The sequence below is a fragment of the Papilio machaon genome, chromosome 15 (genome assembly GCF_912999745.1).
Source record: "Papilio machaon chromosome 15, ilPapMach1.1, whole genome shotgun sequence".
NCBI lineage: Eukaryota > Metazoa > Arthropoda > Insecta > Lepidoptera > Papilionidae > Papilio > Papilio machaon.
Window position 1 is genome coordinate 7263514 of NC_060000.1, and position 18495 is coordinate 7282008.

At 32.5% G+C, this 18495-nt stretch overlaps 2 protein-coding genes across 3 annotated transcripts; both read left to right on the plus strand.

The window, feature by feature from the left end:
- The first annotated feature begins 9526 nt into the window (after positions 1-9526).
- Positions 9527-11629, plus strand: LOC123721712. Of its 2 annotated transcripts, XM_045681198.1 has the most exons (3): positions 9527-10408; positions 10833-10931; positions 11311-11629. In XM_045681198.1, the coding sequence occupies exons 1-3, from the start codon at positions 9749-9751 to the stop codon at positions 11377-11379; spliced, it is 828 nt and encodes a 275-aa protein (XP_045537154.1). In that variant the 5' UTR covers positions 9527-9748; the 3' UTR covers positions 11380-11629. The 2 variants fall into 2 exon arrangements, with proteins under 2 accessions (XP_045537154.1, XP_045537153.1); XM_045681197.1 differs by having other exon boundaries at positions 9527-10931.
- Positions 11576-12904, plus strand: LOC106718523. The gene has a single exon (XM_045681386.1). The coding sequence runs from the start codon at positions 11576-11578 to the stop codon at positions 12902-12904; it is 1329 nt and encodes a 442-aa protein (XP_045537342.1).
- The last annotated feature ends 5591 nt before the right edge of the window (positions 12905-18495 follow it).

Below are 18495 nucleotides of genomic sequence, written 5' to 3' on the forward strand. Positions count from 1 at the left end.
CGTCGCGGCCATAGTCACATAGGGTTGTCCAAATTTGCTCTGTAAGACATAAACATTTAAAATAATAAATAAACACATTTTTAATTTTAAAAAAAACCCCGACTGATAGAACTCCGTAGAAGAGTACAAAGCGAATGACACGTCACTCGTAAAACTCAAGTTCAGTCAATTTTCAGTCGTTTAGACTAAAAAAAATGGTAAACGCATACATAAGAATATAAAGTAAATATCTAAGAAACAGAACACCCTTTGTCTGTCTGGTAAAAACAGAGACACTGAATTGCCTTTTATATGGTCAACAAGCAAAAAAAAAACATTTTATTAATAAATTCTGTTAATTGACAACCCTAGGTTGCACCGCAACTGGCACTGTATAAATAAAATAACAAACCAGAGTTAGATTAAATAAAAAAAAACTGTATTTTTATTTGAGCACATAATATTTTTATAGAGCAATTCAAATTGCAGAGTTCGACAGACTGAGGCGAGTGTTGTCGTTAAAATATTGGATTTTAAACCGCGATACAAAATATGAATAACTAGCTGTCGCCCGCAACTCCGTTCGCGCGAATTTAAAAAAACATAATAGCCTATGTGTTCTTGCAGACTATGATCTGTATCTATGCCCAATTTCATCCAGATCCGTTGAGCCGTTCTGGAGATACCTTCAAACATCCATCCATCTAAACATTCGCATTTATTATATTAGTAAGATTGACGTATTTACTGTTTAGTAAAGAATTGTGTAGGTAACATAGAAAACTAACATTTTCTGATATTAAATGGTAACTAACGAGTGCATATTTAATTATCAGTACCAAATACCAATAGCTTAAAGTTTTGTTCTATTAACAATGTTTAATTACTCATGACTATTCGTTAATTTCAAGTTATTTTGATGTATTCATTTAGTTTTTAATTTTATATTTATTTTTAATTTAATTAAACAATAAATATTTAATTTTTTAGTATTCCTCCCAAGTAGGATTGGCAACAGGCAGCCGGCAGTAAAATTAAGCCAAAACATTAATGTTTAAAAAAATTCATGTGCCGACACCACGTGAGTGGGATAAGGCCAAGGAGATGATGATAACTTAATAACTAGCTGAATAACGTAAACGTCGAATGAGTTAATTAAAATTGTCACTTTATATTATTGATTTAAATTACCATTAGTTAGTTTAGAGTTATGAAAAATAGAACTTCATACATCATTAAAACATTCTATCCAAGTTTCATTTAAAGCTGGTCTCGTGATTTAGTTACGCGGAAAGCTTAACCAATATCGTTTGTGCACAAGCAAACAACCTTATGCCGTAAAAACAATATTGGAATCGATTATTTGGCAATTACATTTTATTTGATATACTTTAGAGTAAGAAATCGTATCAAATATCTTTATACACTAATACATTTTATATTTATCTGAAAAAAAAAAAAACTGTTTTATACAACAATTTACAAGCTGGCAGAAAATAAACTGAATACATTTTGTATAATAAGGCGTGCGAGCAAAAATAGGCATAATATTTTAAACATTATACGAGAAACTTAAACAAAAAAAGGCACATTTTTCGAGCGAACGCGAAATTAATTCAACAATTTTTCCGCCATCTTGTACTTGTTCAAGGTGAATTTCATATAAAGAAACGTCCTTGGATTCGAATATTACAAAGTTTGAAAAAAAAACAATGGACTGGCACTGAGTGAATTTTATGTGTTTTTTTTACACAATGATAATTTGTAATTTTTATTAACACAGATGTATTAATGTTTATAAAGTACTAGCTTTTACCCGCGACTCCGTCCGCGTGGAATAAAAACTAGAAAACGGGGTAAAAATTATCCTATGTCCGTTTCCTGGTTCTAAGCTATCTGCCCACCAATTTTCAGTCAAATCGATTCAGCCGTTCTTGAGTTATAAATAGTGTAACTAACACGACTTTCTTTTATATATATAGATATTTTAACGTAAAATGGAAACGTCTATTATATCTAACGGGTTTCTGTTCAGTGGTAAATCAGTGAACTTTTTATTTTGAAAACACATTACAGAATTCGATTTTTTCTGATGTGATATTCGGACCCCAAAACTAAGCTTTTTCTAGTCCATATGCGATCTCTGTTTTTTGAACAAATTGAAAGGTATGATAGAAGATTTTTTTTACGTAATATTGTAGTTATTAAATAATATTAATACTAACAACGTATATTAATAAATATTGTATTACAATATTGTACACTACACAACTAAATGCGTTAATACTAAGCAACAATTCAAATATACTTGCACCGAATCATTAATTGTTGATTTCTGAGACCAAAACAATTTTATAAAACATATCGTCTTGCCTGTCATTATTTTCAAAACAAAGATAACAATATAATGTTTTATACAAGGTCTCAGAAACCCACTATAAATCATGGTACAATGACTCGTATATTTATTTAATAAACCTCTAATAAGATCATTAGATAAGTTTGGAGCGTCTGTACCGGGTCTGATGACGTCACTCTTTAAGTAAACAAAGCAGTTAGCATACGTAATGCCGGCTATTATTCCGGACCGGACGGAGACTGGTCCAGACCGTGAGACCGGTCCGGACCGCTAGCCGTGTATACTCTTATAGACGCCTCGCCTACGTAAATAAGTGATACGTGTAGGAAAAAACAGAACTATTACGAAAACTGTATAATTTACATCCTTTTGAAATTTTAAACGTTGCCAAAGATACAATCTTATTTTCAGACTATCTCATGTCATTAATAAATCTAAATAAATAATTGATTGACAAGTTATTTCTAAGATTATTTAAATCACCTACTTTATATGAATAGGACATCAGATTTGATTTCTATTGAAAACCTTAGATCGGTTTAATTTTTTTTATATCAAAAGGCAGCAAGAAAAAAAAAACGCCCATCTAAATTCTCCGAAATAGCGAATCGCTTGTAGCCTATAAACACCAAATTGCAGATGCGTTGCCAATAATCAATGGAGAAGGGGACGCTCAGAAAAAGGATATTTCTCCGTCCTATGCGTCCCCTCTTCTGCCTTACTTTCAGGCAAAAAAGGGTGGGAAGGGAAAGAGGACTAAAACTAGACCTCTAGCACGCACACTCATGAGACGAAACGAGGAATTGCTTCCACTAGAAATCAATTAAAATGTCAATCAAATCTCGGATAAGAAAAAAATGTAAGAGAACGAGATCACATATTGGGTTGGCATATTTACTACATATAGTATTTTTAGCGATTGTACCATTGTAACATCATAAAGATTACGTTCTCTCTATTCACGTAATTACATAGTAAACAACAAATTACTGTTAAATAGTACACAATAGCACGATATCTATTTAACAATGTTATTTTGAAGTCGATGTAAATTATACAGTTTTTGCCACAGAGTACTTTCACAGACACGCAACTAACCCGCGACCTCTCGCCTAACGCACGATACATCGCCAAAACAAATTATAACTGGTAATTTGGATACGTTTCCATTGTACATCAAATTGCAACACGTAAAAAATACTAAGAACCAAAATAAATGCTAGCAAATTAAAATAAATAAGCTCGACTTGAAAACGAATTGAATTATTAAAAACAGTCTAAATGTTGTCATAGTGCCCATTGTATTACAAACAAACATAGGAGTACATAGTCGATTGATAAAAACATTACGTTACGGATTAACAACCTTTTCTATAAAAGCCTTGGATAAAACTTTAAGAAACATGTTGTTAAATTATCTGTTGTATCTATCTGTATGTATGTACAATGGAAACAGGTCCAGCAAACACGTTATGGTGATAGAGGCTTGGTGCGGAGTACGGGGCGAGGGGTATGGGCGTGTCCCGTGAGGCGCTGGTCGGCTCTCGCTAATTGAACACTGGTGTGCTTTGTTCCATCCGGCACAGAGTAACCAATAGAACAGGCTGAGTTATTGTTTCACGCATTTTGTTCAATAGCAGTTTCTAAATGTATGAGGAACTTACGTACAATCAGGGAATCTGACAGTGTTTCACCTTAAAGGCAATTGAACGTTTTATAAACATTGAGATGAAGCGGAACAATAACCAATATGACGCAAATTTTAAATGTATACGAGAACAGGTCGGTTAGTAGTATACCACTAACTGCAATAGTATTTCTAATAATCTTGCCCCCTCTGTTTTCGTTTACTCTACCACAAAATAAATCGGCCTGTTGTTAATGCAAAATTCGTGAAGATCTGTTGAAACCGTAAACATTGGAACAGGCTCTCCTATTGATCTTCAAAAATGCCAATCTTTTATTTACAAACACATCAATATTAATAAGCTTATAATAAAAGGTGAAAGGCACTTAATAAATTTTCTTTTATAGTTAAATTTAAATAAAATACGACAAAAGAAAACGGATGTTGGTGTTGAAAAGATTGTTATAATTTATTATTGTCAATTAATTTTCCGACATTTATAAAGCTTATTGTTGTTATTTCGTAGTATAATTTCTTTGGATTTACGTAAATAACGCTATAATAACAAAGATAGAGGAAAGATCGAAGAAAGTATGGATAGATTGTGTAAAAGAGAATATGTGGCAGAACTCAGATATGACGTCTGATAGAGATGTACGGAAGAATAGTAGATACTGTACCGAATCTCCATACAGAAAAGGACAGGTTGATGATGAAAGGTATCCCTAATTGCAGATTTAATAAAATAATTCCATACATAGAGACTGCTATGTAACCATTTTAAAAGATTCTAAGTGCGAAGTGGTGAAAACTTAGATCCGTAATTTTATGAAAGAACCCATAACTGCAGAGACTACGGACTCCAATACGACATACTTCTCGCTTCTTCCACATTCATACATTTTGGGGTAATGAACAAAGAAAAAAAACCTAATAACTATATCTCTATACTTTAATATTAAAATTATTTTCTAACAGGAAATGAGATTTCGTATTAAATATAGTAAAACATTCAATGTCTATCATCATTATGGAAGTGGGCCACTATTTGGAGATGTGCCAAGCTAGCATTTAAACTATAACTATGTTGCGCAACAATATAATATATGCATGATAATAATATCATATATATGTTTGTTTATTTCTTAATGAAAAGACTGATGGGAAGGAAATTTTTTGCTTTATATTTGTCTGTATCGTACACAGATTATCCATGTGATAGTCCATCATATCGTCTCTATGTCTATCTATAAGGGCAAATGTATCAATTGTGAACCTCTTAACGGTAAATTACCACTGCCAAAGGAACGAAATAATTATTATCTAAGTTGTTTTTCCGAAATAAAGTGTGAGTATAAATCTTTTTGCATCCGTGTTTCGATAGTACAGTCCAAACAGTAATATACTCTTTGTCAAATAATCCTTCTACTCAGATATCGGATTTCAACAAATAAAATCTATTGGGGCGCGCTTAATACATTAAACATGACGGGTGCATCAAAAGGTGTACCTCCCAAACAGCGGACACTTTCGTGTTCAGTTTTCACCGCGCGCGGCGTTGGCATCGCAACAGGGTCGGCCAACTTGAATGTTAATATGGGATTGTTTACAGTCCGGCCAACACAGGCCTTGAATACATACCGATTCGCGGCCTAACACATACTAGTCTAAGAGCTAGAACTTTAAAATCTCATACATATTACAGTAAGTTAATAACTAAATTACTCGGTGAAAGACTTTAGTTATTTAAGCTAAACTTGTTGTAAAGATTTCTTATATATAATCTATACTGAAATGATGTAACTATTCTAAAATTAGTCATCAAGGTATATGAACAATCGTAATTTTAACTGTTCTCAACAATCTTTATCAATTTAAAAAACATAATAGTAGTTATATTTATTGCTCTAAGTTATCTAGACTAATTGAATAAAAAAAGATTGATGTGAAAATTACACTAGCTCCTAGACTATATTAAGTTATGCTATAGGTGAAGACGGCGTGTATCGAATATGAATGGAAAATAATAAAGCGCGAGTGGATTGGAGCGGACGATATGAACACATTATGCGAGTTTCGTAAGGCCGACGAGCTGGCCGGACTTTGAATGTATAATGAGGATTAAGCCTATTTATTTGATTGTAATTGTATTCTTTAAAAACAAAGAGCGATGAATAGACAAAGAGGTCTCTCAGGGACCAGCTATACCTTTTTTATGTTTTGTTTTAACATTATTTTATGAGATAATTGGTAAAAAAACTTTACTTACTCGTATGAGATATCGTTGTCGTTGTCGTTTTTTAATTAAATTGTAATGTATAAATGAAATATTTAGATTCATTTAAAAGTAATTCAGAAAAAAAAATATTACCAAAAATAAATAGATTGATTTTAAGATAAAAGTATTTCTTTTGTTTTCCCTTTGGCACTAATATTATAAATGCGATTGTTTAGAAGTATGGATGGATGGATGTTTATTAGAAGATATCTCCAGAACAGCTCAACTGATCTCGATGAAACTTGGCACAGATGTAGAACATAGTCTGGAAGAATATAAGGCTACTTTTTTTTCTTCCTCGCCTAAAGAGTCAGCCAGTATTATTACAATTTATGAAAATAGTTCAAAATCTTCTTTATGAAATATGTAAAAATTAATATAATTTATTGTTGTTTATTTATTTCACACAGTTGTTACAAAATCAAGAGCTTTCATTGCACGCTCAAGTGAACTCAGAGTTAATTCCTATACTAATTATGTTAATGTTATTATTCTTAAAGAGGTTATAACCAAGGAGTTTTTTTAATGTTTTCACGCCACATTACAGATTTATTTATGATGAGAATAAATGATCTTGTGTCCGATAATAACATTTAAATAAAGGTAAGATTAAGTATTTTCAACCATCTGTTTGTTAAAACTAAAACTATACGTTCTATCTCAAAATTATATTGCATTTTAGCTGTTCAATTGAAACTGATGGCGACAACAGAATAACATATCGACGACGCGTGCCTGATATTATGTCATACGAACCCTTATGATATTGCGTAAGTCGCCGGGTTTCGAAACCCGATAGAATCTTCGAAGATTTACCTACGAAGAGTCTTATTGCAGATTTCTATTGACAACGATCACTTCACTGTTTAGCTGGTTTCTACTAGAAAAATAAAAAGCTATTTATACTGAATGAAATTAAAAGAAAATGCATATAAGACATCTTACTAATATAAATGCGAATGTTTAGATGGATGTTTGTTTGAAGGTATCTCCGGAACGGCTCAACGGATCTTGATGAAATTTGTCACAGATATAGAACATAGTCTGGAAGAAATAGGCTACTTATTACGTTTTTGTTTAATTCCGCGTAGACGGAGTCGCGGGCGACAGCTAGTATTTCATATTGTTTATTGTTAATCTGTACCATATATCTAAAAATACATACAATAATACATTTGTATGTACTGATATAAACATCTAATTTGCAAGTGACTGATACTGAATGCAGTCAGTGCGAACAGCAATCAAACGGAACGTTACGAGGTCCTTATAAAATACACTATGACTATAGAGAAATGGACTAGGCAAAGATTCGCCGTTGTATTTAATAATGTACATTTAAGTATCATACAAATGTCAATATGCCAGGACGTTGTGAACCTATAAACGTATACCTCAAAAAATAACATAATTACAAAAAGCGACTACACTAGCAAGTTAAAAACGTTCGACTTTATTTGACAGAAAAGAAAGCGTGCTCGACATGTCCTGTCTGTTAAAAGTCAAAGAATATACAAGAAAAAAATATTCAACACACGCGATAACAACACCTGTAGGTTAACAATACTTGGCACCTGCACAATACTTAATCAAAATAGATGTCACTGGCAAATCTCCTACTTCGCCCGTTTGTAATTTGTCTAATCGAATCGCAAATTTTCGGCAACTCTTCCTTAAGCCAATAAGAATCAAGGACTGGAATTTTATTTACGAATTGCCGCAATTTATAAATGAATTCGATATGCAATTTATCTGAAGTCTATCATTTAACAGTGCATTTTACAAAATAGCAGAGTTCATAATTTGCTGGTAATATGCATCGTTCAGAGCTTAGACAATAGCGGGCACAGTTACTAACACCATCTATGGTAAGTAATTAACGATTAAACTCACGTAACGTAAATACGGAGCTACGTAGCGTGCTAGGAACGTATTAAGAGAACGTACGAAGTGGTAATGGGCAATTGTGTCGCATCACGCATCGCAATGTATACTGTATAATGAAGTTCTTGTGGCCTAGTAGTTAATGTAACGTACATTTCGTCGATGTTCCAAGGTTTGTCTTTACAGCAACTGTTACAGGACAAAATATATAGGTACAACGCAAGCACAAATAATTTACGATAGAAAATTTAAATCTTTAATATTTTTAATTAATTTAAAAAATGAATTGAAAAAAATATATATAACATTATATAAATTTTGAGTTACGATTATTTACGTTGTAACCATCAAACACCAATCTATTTATTACCTAAACAGAAGGGAATAAAATAAAAAATTTAGAAGCAAATAAACGAAATCCTATTACCGTCTTCTTTCTCTGCCATTTAATTTTATATGCGCAGATTTTAAAACCAATAAACTGACATCAAATAAGATTTTAGTATAAAAACTCGATGTCTGTAGGATGTCCACATACGTCCGGTGTTCAAGCTATAAATATTACTTAGGTAAACAGTATCCCTGTTTGATATTAAATACCGGTTCCGTCTTTAAACTGTCCGGTTCCACTTACTAGCCTGTGTGTAGTCACACCGGTACACGCTTTCGTACAATGGGTTCTGTATATACAATGAATGCATATTTTTCTTTATGTACATTAATTGCATTTTAAAATACCAAATTGAGTGCGTACAAACTAGTTTTTAAATAGTAAAAAATTAACAACATAGATAAGCCTAGCCTAAGTAGAGTAAATGTAAAATGACTTCGAATAGGATCACACTTCACTTAGGTTCAACTGTTTGGGCTACAGATCATAATGGGATTGACATATGTATGAATGTACGGATGGATGGTTTGTTAGGAGGTCTCCAGAACTACTTTATGGAATTTCCTGAAATTTGACATAGATGTAGAACATAGTCTGGAAGAATACACAGGCTACTAATTATTTTTTTAGTTCCGCGCATACTGAGTCGCGTGCGACAGCTAGTATGTTCATAAAAACTTGCATACCTGCAGAACACCTTTCTGTCAGTTCTCAAAAGTAGTATATATCTAATATATAAAATTCTCGTGTCACAGTTTTCGTTGCCATACTCCTCCGAAACGACTTGACCGATTCTCATGAAATTTTGTGAGCATATTCAGTAGGTCTGGGAATCGGCCAACATCTACTTTTCATTTTTTTTTTTTAATTGCGCGCGGACCGAGTCGCGGGCTACAGCTAGTAATTTTATAAAATTGTGTCTAGAAGGGTTTCACTTATTCTCTACGAACCTTAAGTCAATCACCATTTAGTAGTTTCTTTTCATGTGTTAGTTTATAATCGATACTTACTCTATGATCAATAATGTAAACGAACTATCGATTCATTGATCTATGATCTATTCAATTATCTATTACTTTTGTAAAAGATGGCGAGTCGCTAATAAAATTTCGAACAAGTAACAGCGTTTCTCTTCTCAAGATCCAACGTAACCACATCCAACCAACATAGTGGTCCTTCGAGCCGGATAGTCAGCGTTTTATTCAAAATTTGGAAAAATTGGTAGAAAATATGGATAACGTAGAACAATTATTAACAGTGCTCCAAGACATACGCCAACACATTACCCGAAGTTACGAGAACTTCAAGAAGACTCCAAAAAGTCGTCTGACCGAAGGATATGTTGAAACCAAGATGTCGATCTTACAAGAATACTGGGTCGCCTTCACAAATAATCATAACAGCTTAATAAGGATAGTAACGAAAGAACAAAGAAAATCATTGGAGTATTTCAAGAACGAAGTATTCGTCGACTGCGAAGAGACCTACATTCAAGGTAAAGCAGCTATGAAAGATTTTCTTCAGCCAGCACATCCCCAAAGCAGCAGCATACCAGCTATCGGCAGCCCACTAAGTATGAAGCAGCAGGTAAAATTACCAAATATAGAAGTACCCACATTCGCCGGTAATTATGAAGATTGGCCAACATTCCAAGACCTTTTTATCTCCCTCATTCACAAGAACGATGGAATTAGTAAAGTACAAAAACTACAATATTTAAAATTGAGTGTCAGCGGGGAAGCAGAATATTTACTAAAACATATACAAGTAACGGAGGACAACTACGATCAAGCCTGGGAAGTGTTGAGGCAGCGATACAACAATAAACGTCTCATTGTAACATCTATTTTAAGGAAATTATTTAACCAGAAAAAGTTGCAGAGTCCATCGGTGAGTCATATAAAAGCTTTACTTGATACCACTAACCAATGCCTCCATAGCCTTAATAATTTAAACATTAATACAGACCAATGGGACCCTCTAATTGTTTATATAATTACCAATAAATTAGATCTAGAGTCACAAAAGGGATGGGAAGAATATGTAAGCAAGGAAGTTTCCGCAGATCTACCTACATTTTCAATTTTAAAAAAGTTTCTAGAAATTAAATTTAGAACGCTCGAATTATTACAATCATCTACAAAGGAGAAAAATACAGTCCACACATTTCACACTACAACAAATTTCAAAGCATGTGTCTTATGTAAAGAACATCATGCACTTTGTCACTGCAAAAGTTTTGGAAAAATGGATCTACAAAAGAGAAGAGAATATATCAATCAGAATAACATCTGTTACAACTGTTTAATTCCAGGACATCCTGTCAAATATTGTCGATCATCTAGCACTTGCAGGATTTGTCACAAACGGCATCACACACTTCTTCATCATTCACCCACAGCGAGTACCCAAGGTAACATTGCAGATCATTCTCAACCTACGGTTTTAAATGCAAATGTTGAAGAAACACCAATTCAAATTAACACAGTAGCGACTTCACAATCACATACAACATACAATAAAACAGTTTTATTAGGGACGGCAATAGTAACTGTTAAAAGCGAGGATGGATACACAACTGTTTTAAGAGCATTAATCGATCCAGGTTCACAAGGTTGTTTAATAAGCGAGCGAGCCGCTCAATTGTTAAAGGCAAAGAGATATTCAACAAAAGGAAACATCATCGGGGTGGGATCAGTAAAGTCAAGGATAAATGAATCAATTCAAATTGAAGTAAGCTCCAGATTTATGAAAGATTTTAGCATCAAAATAAAGGCATTTGTGATTTCCAGACAACTTACTTCAAGAATACCAAACACAACATTGCAATACAGCGACTGGCCCCACATACAAGGACTTGAGTTAGCCGATCCAAGTTTCAACATTTCAAGATCTGTAGACCTACTGTTGGGAGTAGATGTATATTCACAAATAATACTGAGTGAGGTTATAAGAGGCCCACCAGGAACACCATGTGCTCAAAACACCACATTAGGTTATATAATTTTTGGAACAATAGATGATAGTTTACAATCAACCCAAGAAAATATTATAGTTATGCATCAAATTACAAACCTAGATGATATGTTAAAATCACTATGGGAAATAGATACAACTTCCAAAAGAAAATTAACGCAAGATGAACAAATTTGTGAAGAATTATTTCAGAATACAACATCGAGAAGTAGCAATGGCAGATACATTGTACAATTACCTTTCAAAACAGACAAGCCTAAATCCATGGAAGGAAATAGTCGAGAGATAGCATTGAGAAGATTCAAACAATTAGAAATTACAACAGAAGAATTAAATCAAGCTTTATTAATCTGTATAAAAAAGGATCAGAGCGAACATTTCAGTGATGACATAAGAAATATTATGATATATGAATATGTCAAACCAACCAGTCACCTTAAAACTTTGAATCCTTTTCTTGACAAAGAAAGAGTTATCAGAGTTGGAGGAAGATTGCGTCATGCAAACTTAAGTGAAGACAGTAAACATCCAATTATACTCGACTCCAAGTCTAAACTTACCGCACTTATTGTAGCTGATGCACACAGAAAAACTTTACATGGTGGATTGCAACTCATGCTTTCATATTTGAGAACGAAATATTGGATTATAAGAGCAAAAAGCATTGTTAAATCACATATTTTTAAATGCTTAATTTGTGCAAAACTTCGAGCCAAAACAAGAAGTCAACTCATGGGTGATCTACCGAGTCAGCGAGTAACTCCATCACGACCTTTTCTCAACAGCGGCGTAGATTTCGCGGGACCATTCAACATCCTCATGTCCAAGGGCAAGGGCATTCGCACAAGCAAGGCTTACATTGCTATATTTATTTGTTTATCTACAAAGGCTATACACCTAGAATTGGTGAGCGACTTAACCTCAGAAGCTTTTATTGCAGCATTCAAACGTTTTGTGTCGCGCAGAGGGCATTGTGCTCAGATGTGGAGCGATCAGGGTAGAACTTTTATTGCTGCAAATAGAGAACTAAAGGAGTCCCTAGATGAAGCTAATTTAGAATCATTACATAAACAAACTGCAAACACCTTGGCTATGGATGGTACTCAGTGGCATTTCATTCCTCCCTACAGTCCAACATTCGGTGGACTCTGGGAAGCTGGAGTCAAATCAATGAAAGGTCATTTGAAGAGGGTTTTGACAACAAATTTAACATTCGAAGAAATGAGCACACTTTTGTGTCAAGTAGAAGCTTGTCTCAATTCTCGGCCGTTGACACCGATAGATGACAGTGATGTAGATAATGTGGACCCGCTGACACCAGGACATTTTTTAGTTGGAGAAGCCCTTAAAATTGTTCCTACACCTAACTTAACTTACATACTAGATGGCTTTATACACAGAAACTTTTAAATGATTTTTGGCATCGATGGCAACCAGAATATCTAACAAGATTACAACAAAGACCTAAATGGTTGAAAATTAAAAAGGAATTTTCAATTAATGATATTGTATTAATAAAACAAGATAATATGCCTCCGGGGAAGTGGATGCTGGGGCGCATACTCAACAAACATCCTGGACCAGACGGGATAACCAGAGTGTATAGTGTAAAGTGTGGTGATAGTGTTACTAAAAGAAATGTGCTTAAATTGTGTCATTTACCTGTTAACATTGATTCATAATTTACTGTAAAACTTGTTAAGTAGATATGTTCTATCATTTTTCTTTATAAATTATTGTAGTTAATAAGTTTACTTGATTCATACTTTCAATACTTACCTTAGATTCTTAATTAATGTTTTCTTTGTATTGTGTACATATTTAATTTGCAATTACTTAAAACTAATTGATTATATTTGTGTTATTGATTTCAGCAGTTATGTTTTAAGTTTTTATTCTGGTTTTGAGATTTATTTATTTTGTTCTTCTTTTCATTTTGATTTATGCTAAGTTTGTTTACATTTACTTTGATTTGTACTGATTACAGCGATTTAACTATAAGGATGATTAATTAAAATTACGATGTTTTGTAAACACTAGGATAATTTCATACATTTGTTTTCATATTTGCATATTTGTTTCACTATTTGTATTACTTAAGATTTTCATTCATGTGTGTTTACAACTTAAAATTCTGACAGTTTGCTATTAATTCATTCTTTGGTTTATATACAGTTTTTCAATTTCATTAACTTTCTTAAAAAGGCCTGTGCCCTTTTTGGTGGGGGGCATGTTAGTTTATAATCGATACTTACTCTATGATCAATAATGTAAACGAACTATCGATTCATTGATCTATGATCTATTCAATTATCTATTACTTTTGTAAAAGATGGCGAGTCGCTAATAAAATTTCGAACAAGTAACAGCGTTTCTCTTCTCAAGATCCAACGTAACCACATCCAACCAACACATGTATTAAATAGTAAAATGCACTCAGCTGTTAACTAATTTATGTTGCTAGCTATCGCCGCGCGGCGCTGCCATCGCCCGCTCGTATGAAACCCAATAATTGCTAAGTCAATCGAAAAACCAATAAAATCTAATTCTCCTCGGTGCTTCAAGTTATTTGGATGAAGTGAGATTACGCTCTTCAAAGTCTTAGTTATATCGAGTTTAACTTCTTACTTATGGCAATCTTTTCTAATCAATCTAACTTGAAAAGTATAGCATAGCTTACTTAATACAGGCTGGTTTGGCCATTTTATGAACCAGAAAAAACAAATATTAGAAGAAAAAAAATGCAAACACGTGTAAATATTAAGTATCTAATTTTGTGTATATTATTCTACTTACAACCATCAAGAAATTTTTTCTTCAAAACTTATTTCTCAAAATAAAGTCAACCATAGATTACAAACAGATATGAATTGCAACCTCACGTCTAAGCAAACCATTTAAAACGTAATTGAATCTGCGTGCCCACTGCTTCACATAAAAACTTATTATACAATAATACAAAACGAGCCAACGCCAAATAAACTCCTAAACAAGTCACGTTCCACGAACATAGATCAAGATTGCCCTAAAGCGCTGCCCTACAACGCTCGCTATAAAAATATTATCACAGCCTAACATTACACAGAAACTAATTTATTTTAAGGTCGAACTCCGCCGCCGGACTTTTACAAACTTAATTTATCTCTAGTCCCACCCTAAACTCCCCAACCCCTTCGACCCCTTTTTCCTACCCTTTCTCGCTAACTGAAATCAACTTCATAACTTGTTGAGATTAATTAAAACTTACTGGAGTAAAAACAAAGTAATAAAGTCTGAAGTTACTTTATAAAAAAGTTCTTTGCTCTTCTCATCAATAAGACGGTTTTGTGAGTCCATTACAAATTTGTCTTCGGATGAAACATGATGTTAAAATTAGCAACTTTAATGCTAAAATCTTTACATATATACTTGAATACGTGGTAAGCAAATGTCAATGAATATAAATAGATTGGAAGCTCTTTGTTCAGTTGTATGTGTCATTTAAATATTTATTTATTTGTATTTATTTAAACTTTGTACACTTATAATTTTTTTGACATTACATTAGAAATACAGTGATGTACTGGAGAGCTTAACTCTTAAATAGTTCTCTTACAGATAACCATAACATAAAGATAGGTTGTTTCGTGTGTAATAACTATATGTGTGTACAAGTCTAATATTTGTAACCAGAAATTAATTTAAAAAAAAATATTTTTTATGACGTAAAGTATTTACAAGGTAACTAAAAAGATTCCTTAAGTGTAAGTTTAGTATGAGAAATCTCCACTAAGGGACTGTTTAAAATACCTTTAAATTATTGTTATGACATTTAAAATACTAACAGTTTAGCAATCTAACGTTACACACAATAAATAACAATGTAATAAAATTAAATTATTTTTTATTAAAAGGTATAATAACATGTTTCTAAAAGTGGACATGTCACGAATATCCGGTCAAGAGAAAGGACCTACTGGAATATCAAGTAAAACACGTTCCATAAAATAGTATAGTCTGTGACGAAGAAAATAACTTTATATTTTAATTTAATTAATTAGAACTTTCCCTTACTTTGTAGACAATTTGTCTGTGTCCTTTCAGATTTTAGTAAAAGTCTAACCTAAAGCAAAGTTTAATTGATAAAAAGGAAAAGAAAGTACGCTAGATTTTATTAACCAACGGGCTCTTTATTATCAACAAAATCAAGAGTTATACATTTTTCTTATTAACTTTTAAAAGTACGTACAGTCAACTGCATAAATGTGTATACATTTCCAAATTTGTAGTTAAGTATGATTCAGTTACAGTACGTATTTATGTCCCTGAATGTACCTTTAAAAAACTAATGTAATGTAATAATCAGTGCTTTGTACTTATTATTACATTACAACTTAATTTAATGGCAAGTATTACTTAACTTGTGTAATGTTTTAAAATAACCTCTTCATCTGACAAACTTTAAATAGACGTAAATCGATATTTACATACTCAAGCATAATACTCGTTTGGACATTAACTGAAATTTATTACTCGTTAAATTACTTAAAGAAAATTTAACCGTACCCACTCGAAATACAAATCGAAAACGAACGAAAATAACAGACACGAGTATATTTTTAACATCGAAAAAACTCAACGCCATAAAATTCCCTATCTATATTTTTTTTCAATGGCGCCAACTAGCTTAAAAATAAATGTGTACCACTGATTATCATACAAACGACCAATAGAATAAAAAGAAGGCCAAGATTATATCCAGCGGCAAACAAAGCAACAACTGTACACTCGCATAGAATTATAACACTTATTACTATGAACATTCGGGTTATAATACCTTGTAATTTTGTTTAAAGTTAGTCAAACTTTTGGTAAGACTGTTCAGATGAAGGTTGCCTAACAACTTCGCTTCCCAAATCAACTAAACATGTTTAGCTTGTGCACATAACGTTTCTTTGGCTAATAAAAATATAAAAGCTTTGTTTTTCTTTTAAATATGTTACCATGAAGTTTTGTTAACACTGGCTGTTAAAACTGTTCCGTATAGTGACGAAAAATTTGTTTTAGTACGTATTTAATCTGTAAATTACATTGACTTGGGACTGTCCGTGTGTCTTTTGTTTACAGTGAGTTTGCTTAGGTTTCTGCAATAATAATATTTATCACCGAAGTCATGTTGGAACGAAGTTCCTTATCGCGCGTTGTGAAAGGGGGCTAGACGGAAAAAATTCTTAAGAAAAGTTGTCACGACACTTTTTGCTTTAGTAACCATGGCAACGACGTGACAATATATAACGAAAATTCATAGAAATAAAATGTACTTCTCGTGAAGACTTAAGTTTTTTATTCATAGAATAAACATTGGTTCCTTCACTAATTAATCGAAAGGAACTTCGTTCCATCCGGGTTTCCCTTGACACCTCTCAAGTTTTTTTTTTTTTATAATATATAAAGTCTGGTAAGACAAAAGTTAACATAAAATATTACGTAATTATTTTTGAAACCTCCTTTGTTTAAAACGTCAGATACTTTCAAATGTTTAAAATAAAAAAAATAATCCTCATTTAACTTATCTCCAACATCAGTAAACACCTTATTTACTACTCAGTAAGAAAAAATCCTTTACAATTTTAAAAAAAATATAACTTTTTTTAATTCAAAGTTTCAATTGCGATTCGTTGAAAATCATTTAAACATGGACGTTATCAAAGCAATCAACTGTTAACCAACTACCCTCTCTCGACTTCCGTTGTACAGTTCCGTTCCATTTCGAGGGGCAGTTTGTTCAACTTGATCGAAAAACTCATTCAATTTCCGAAATACAACATTCAACAAAGTTGTTCCACGAAATATATACTTTCTTTATTTTGTTAAAAATCAGTTAATTTGCAGTAGAATACAACACTTGTTGCAATATATGTTATTTAATATGTATGATCAAATAAGCTGTCGCCCGCGACTCCGTCAGAATTTAAAAAAGACATAGTAAGTATACCATTTTTTCTTCCAGACTATATTCTACATCTGTACCAAATATCGACACCCGTTTAGCTGTTCCTGAGATACCTTCCAATATTCATCCATCCATCCAATCATACATATAAACATTCGCATTTATATTAGTATGATGTAACAACTAAAAATTATTAAATCCGTAGATTGTTACTGCGAATACTGAGACCTATTGAAATTTAATTTTATTATGGAACGAGAAAGAAAATATGTTATTTATAAATAATTCTGTGGTAACCTACATCTTACTAATATTATAAATGCAAAAGTTTAGATGGATGGATGGTATGTTTGAAGGTATCTCCAGAACGGCTTAACGGATCTTGATGAAATTTGGCACAGATGTAGAACATAGTCTGGAAGAAAACATCGGCTACTCAGTAAGTTTCTTTTTAATTCCGCGCTGACGGAGTCACTGGCGACAGCTAGTTAGTAATACATATTATAATACAAGAGCATCCTTATGAAATATTTATAGAATTTTAACTTAACCTCTATCATTTATATTTTTATATTCGAGATTAACTTTGCTAAAAGATCAAAAGAAATCTTTTTACTTTTAATATCTACGGGGACATTAATCGAGTTACTTTATTTAAAGATGTTCATCAACTCGCCTTCACTTTACTTTTTACTTTTTTTATTATATTATTTGAGTTTTATTTTTTTATACTGGTATAGAAATATTTAAAGGATCATTGTAAAGGGTTACGTTTGATTCTTATCTACAACCCTTGGTTGTGGATAAAAAATAAAAGACACCATTCATGTTGGGGAGGATTTAAAAAAATCTCTGTGATCTGAAACGTAAACAAAATTGTATCTTAAGGAAATAATCTAGGTTAGATTCCCACTGAAACATTTACACAAAGATATTATCAATCTTAGTCTGTGTCTAGTATCTAGTTAGTGTCTGTTATTTATTTATTTATTTGTTTATTCTTTAGCACTTTTATAAGTACAAGGAGGACTTAATGCCTAAAATCATTCTCTACCAGTCATCCGGTATA

Bases quoted from the DNA above. Each gene is read 5' to 3' on its own strand.
- LOC123721712 (XM_045681197.1), top strand. From the start codon at position 9,749: ATGGATAACGTAGAACAATTATTAACAGTGCTCCAAGACATACGCCAA. The intron at 10,932-11,310 runs GTAACATTGCAG...TGTGATTTCCAG, and splicing joins ACCCACAGCGAGTACCCAAG to ACAACTTACTTCAAGAATAC.
- LOC106718523 (XM_045681386.1), top strand. From the start codon at position 11,576: ATGCATCAAATTACAAACCTAGATGATATGTTAAAATCACTATGGGAA.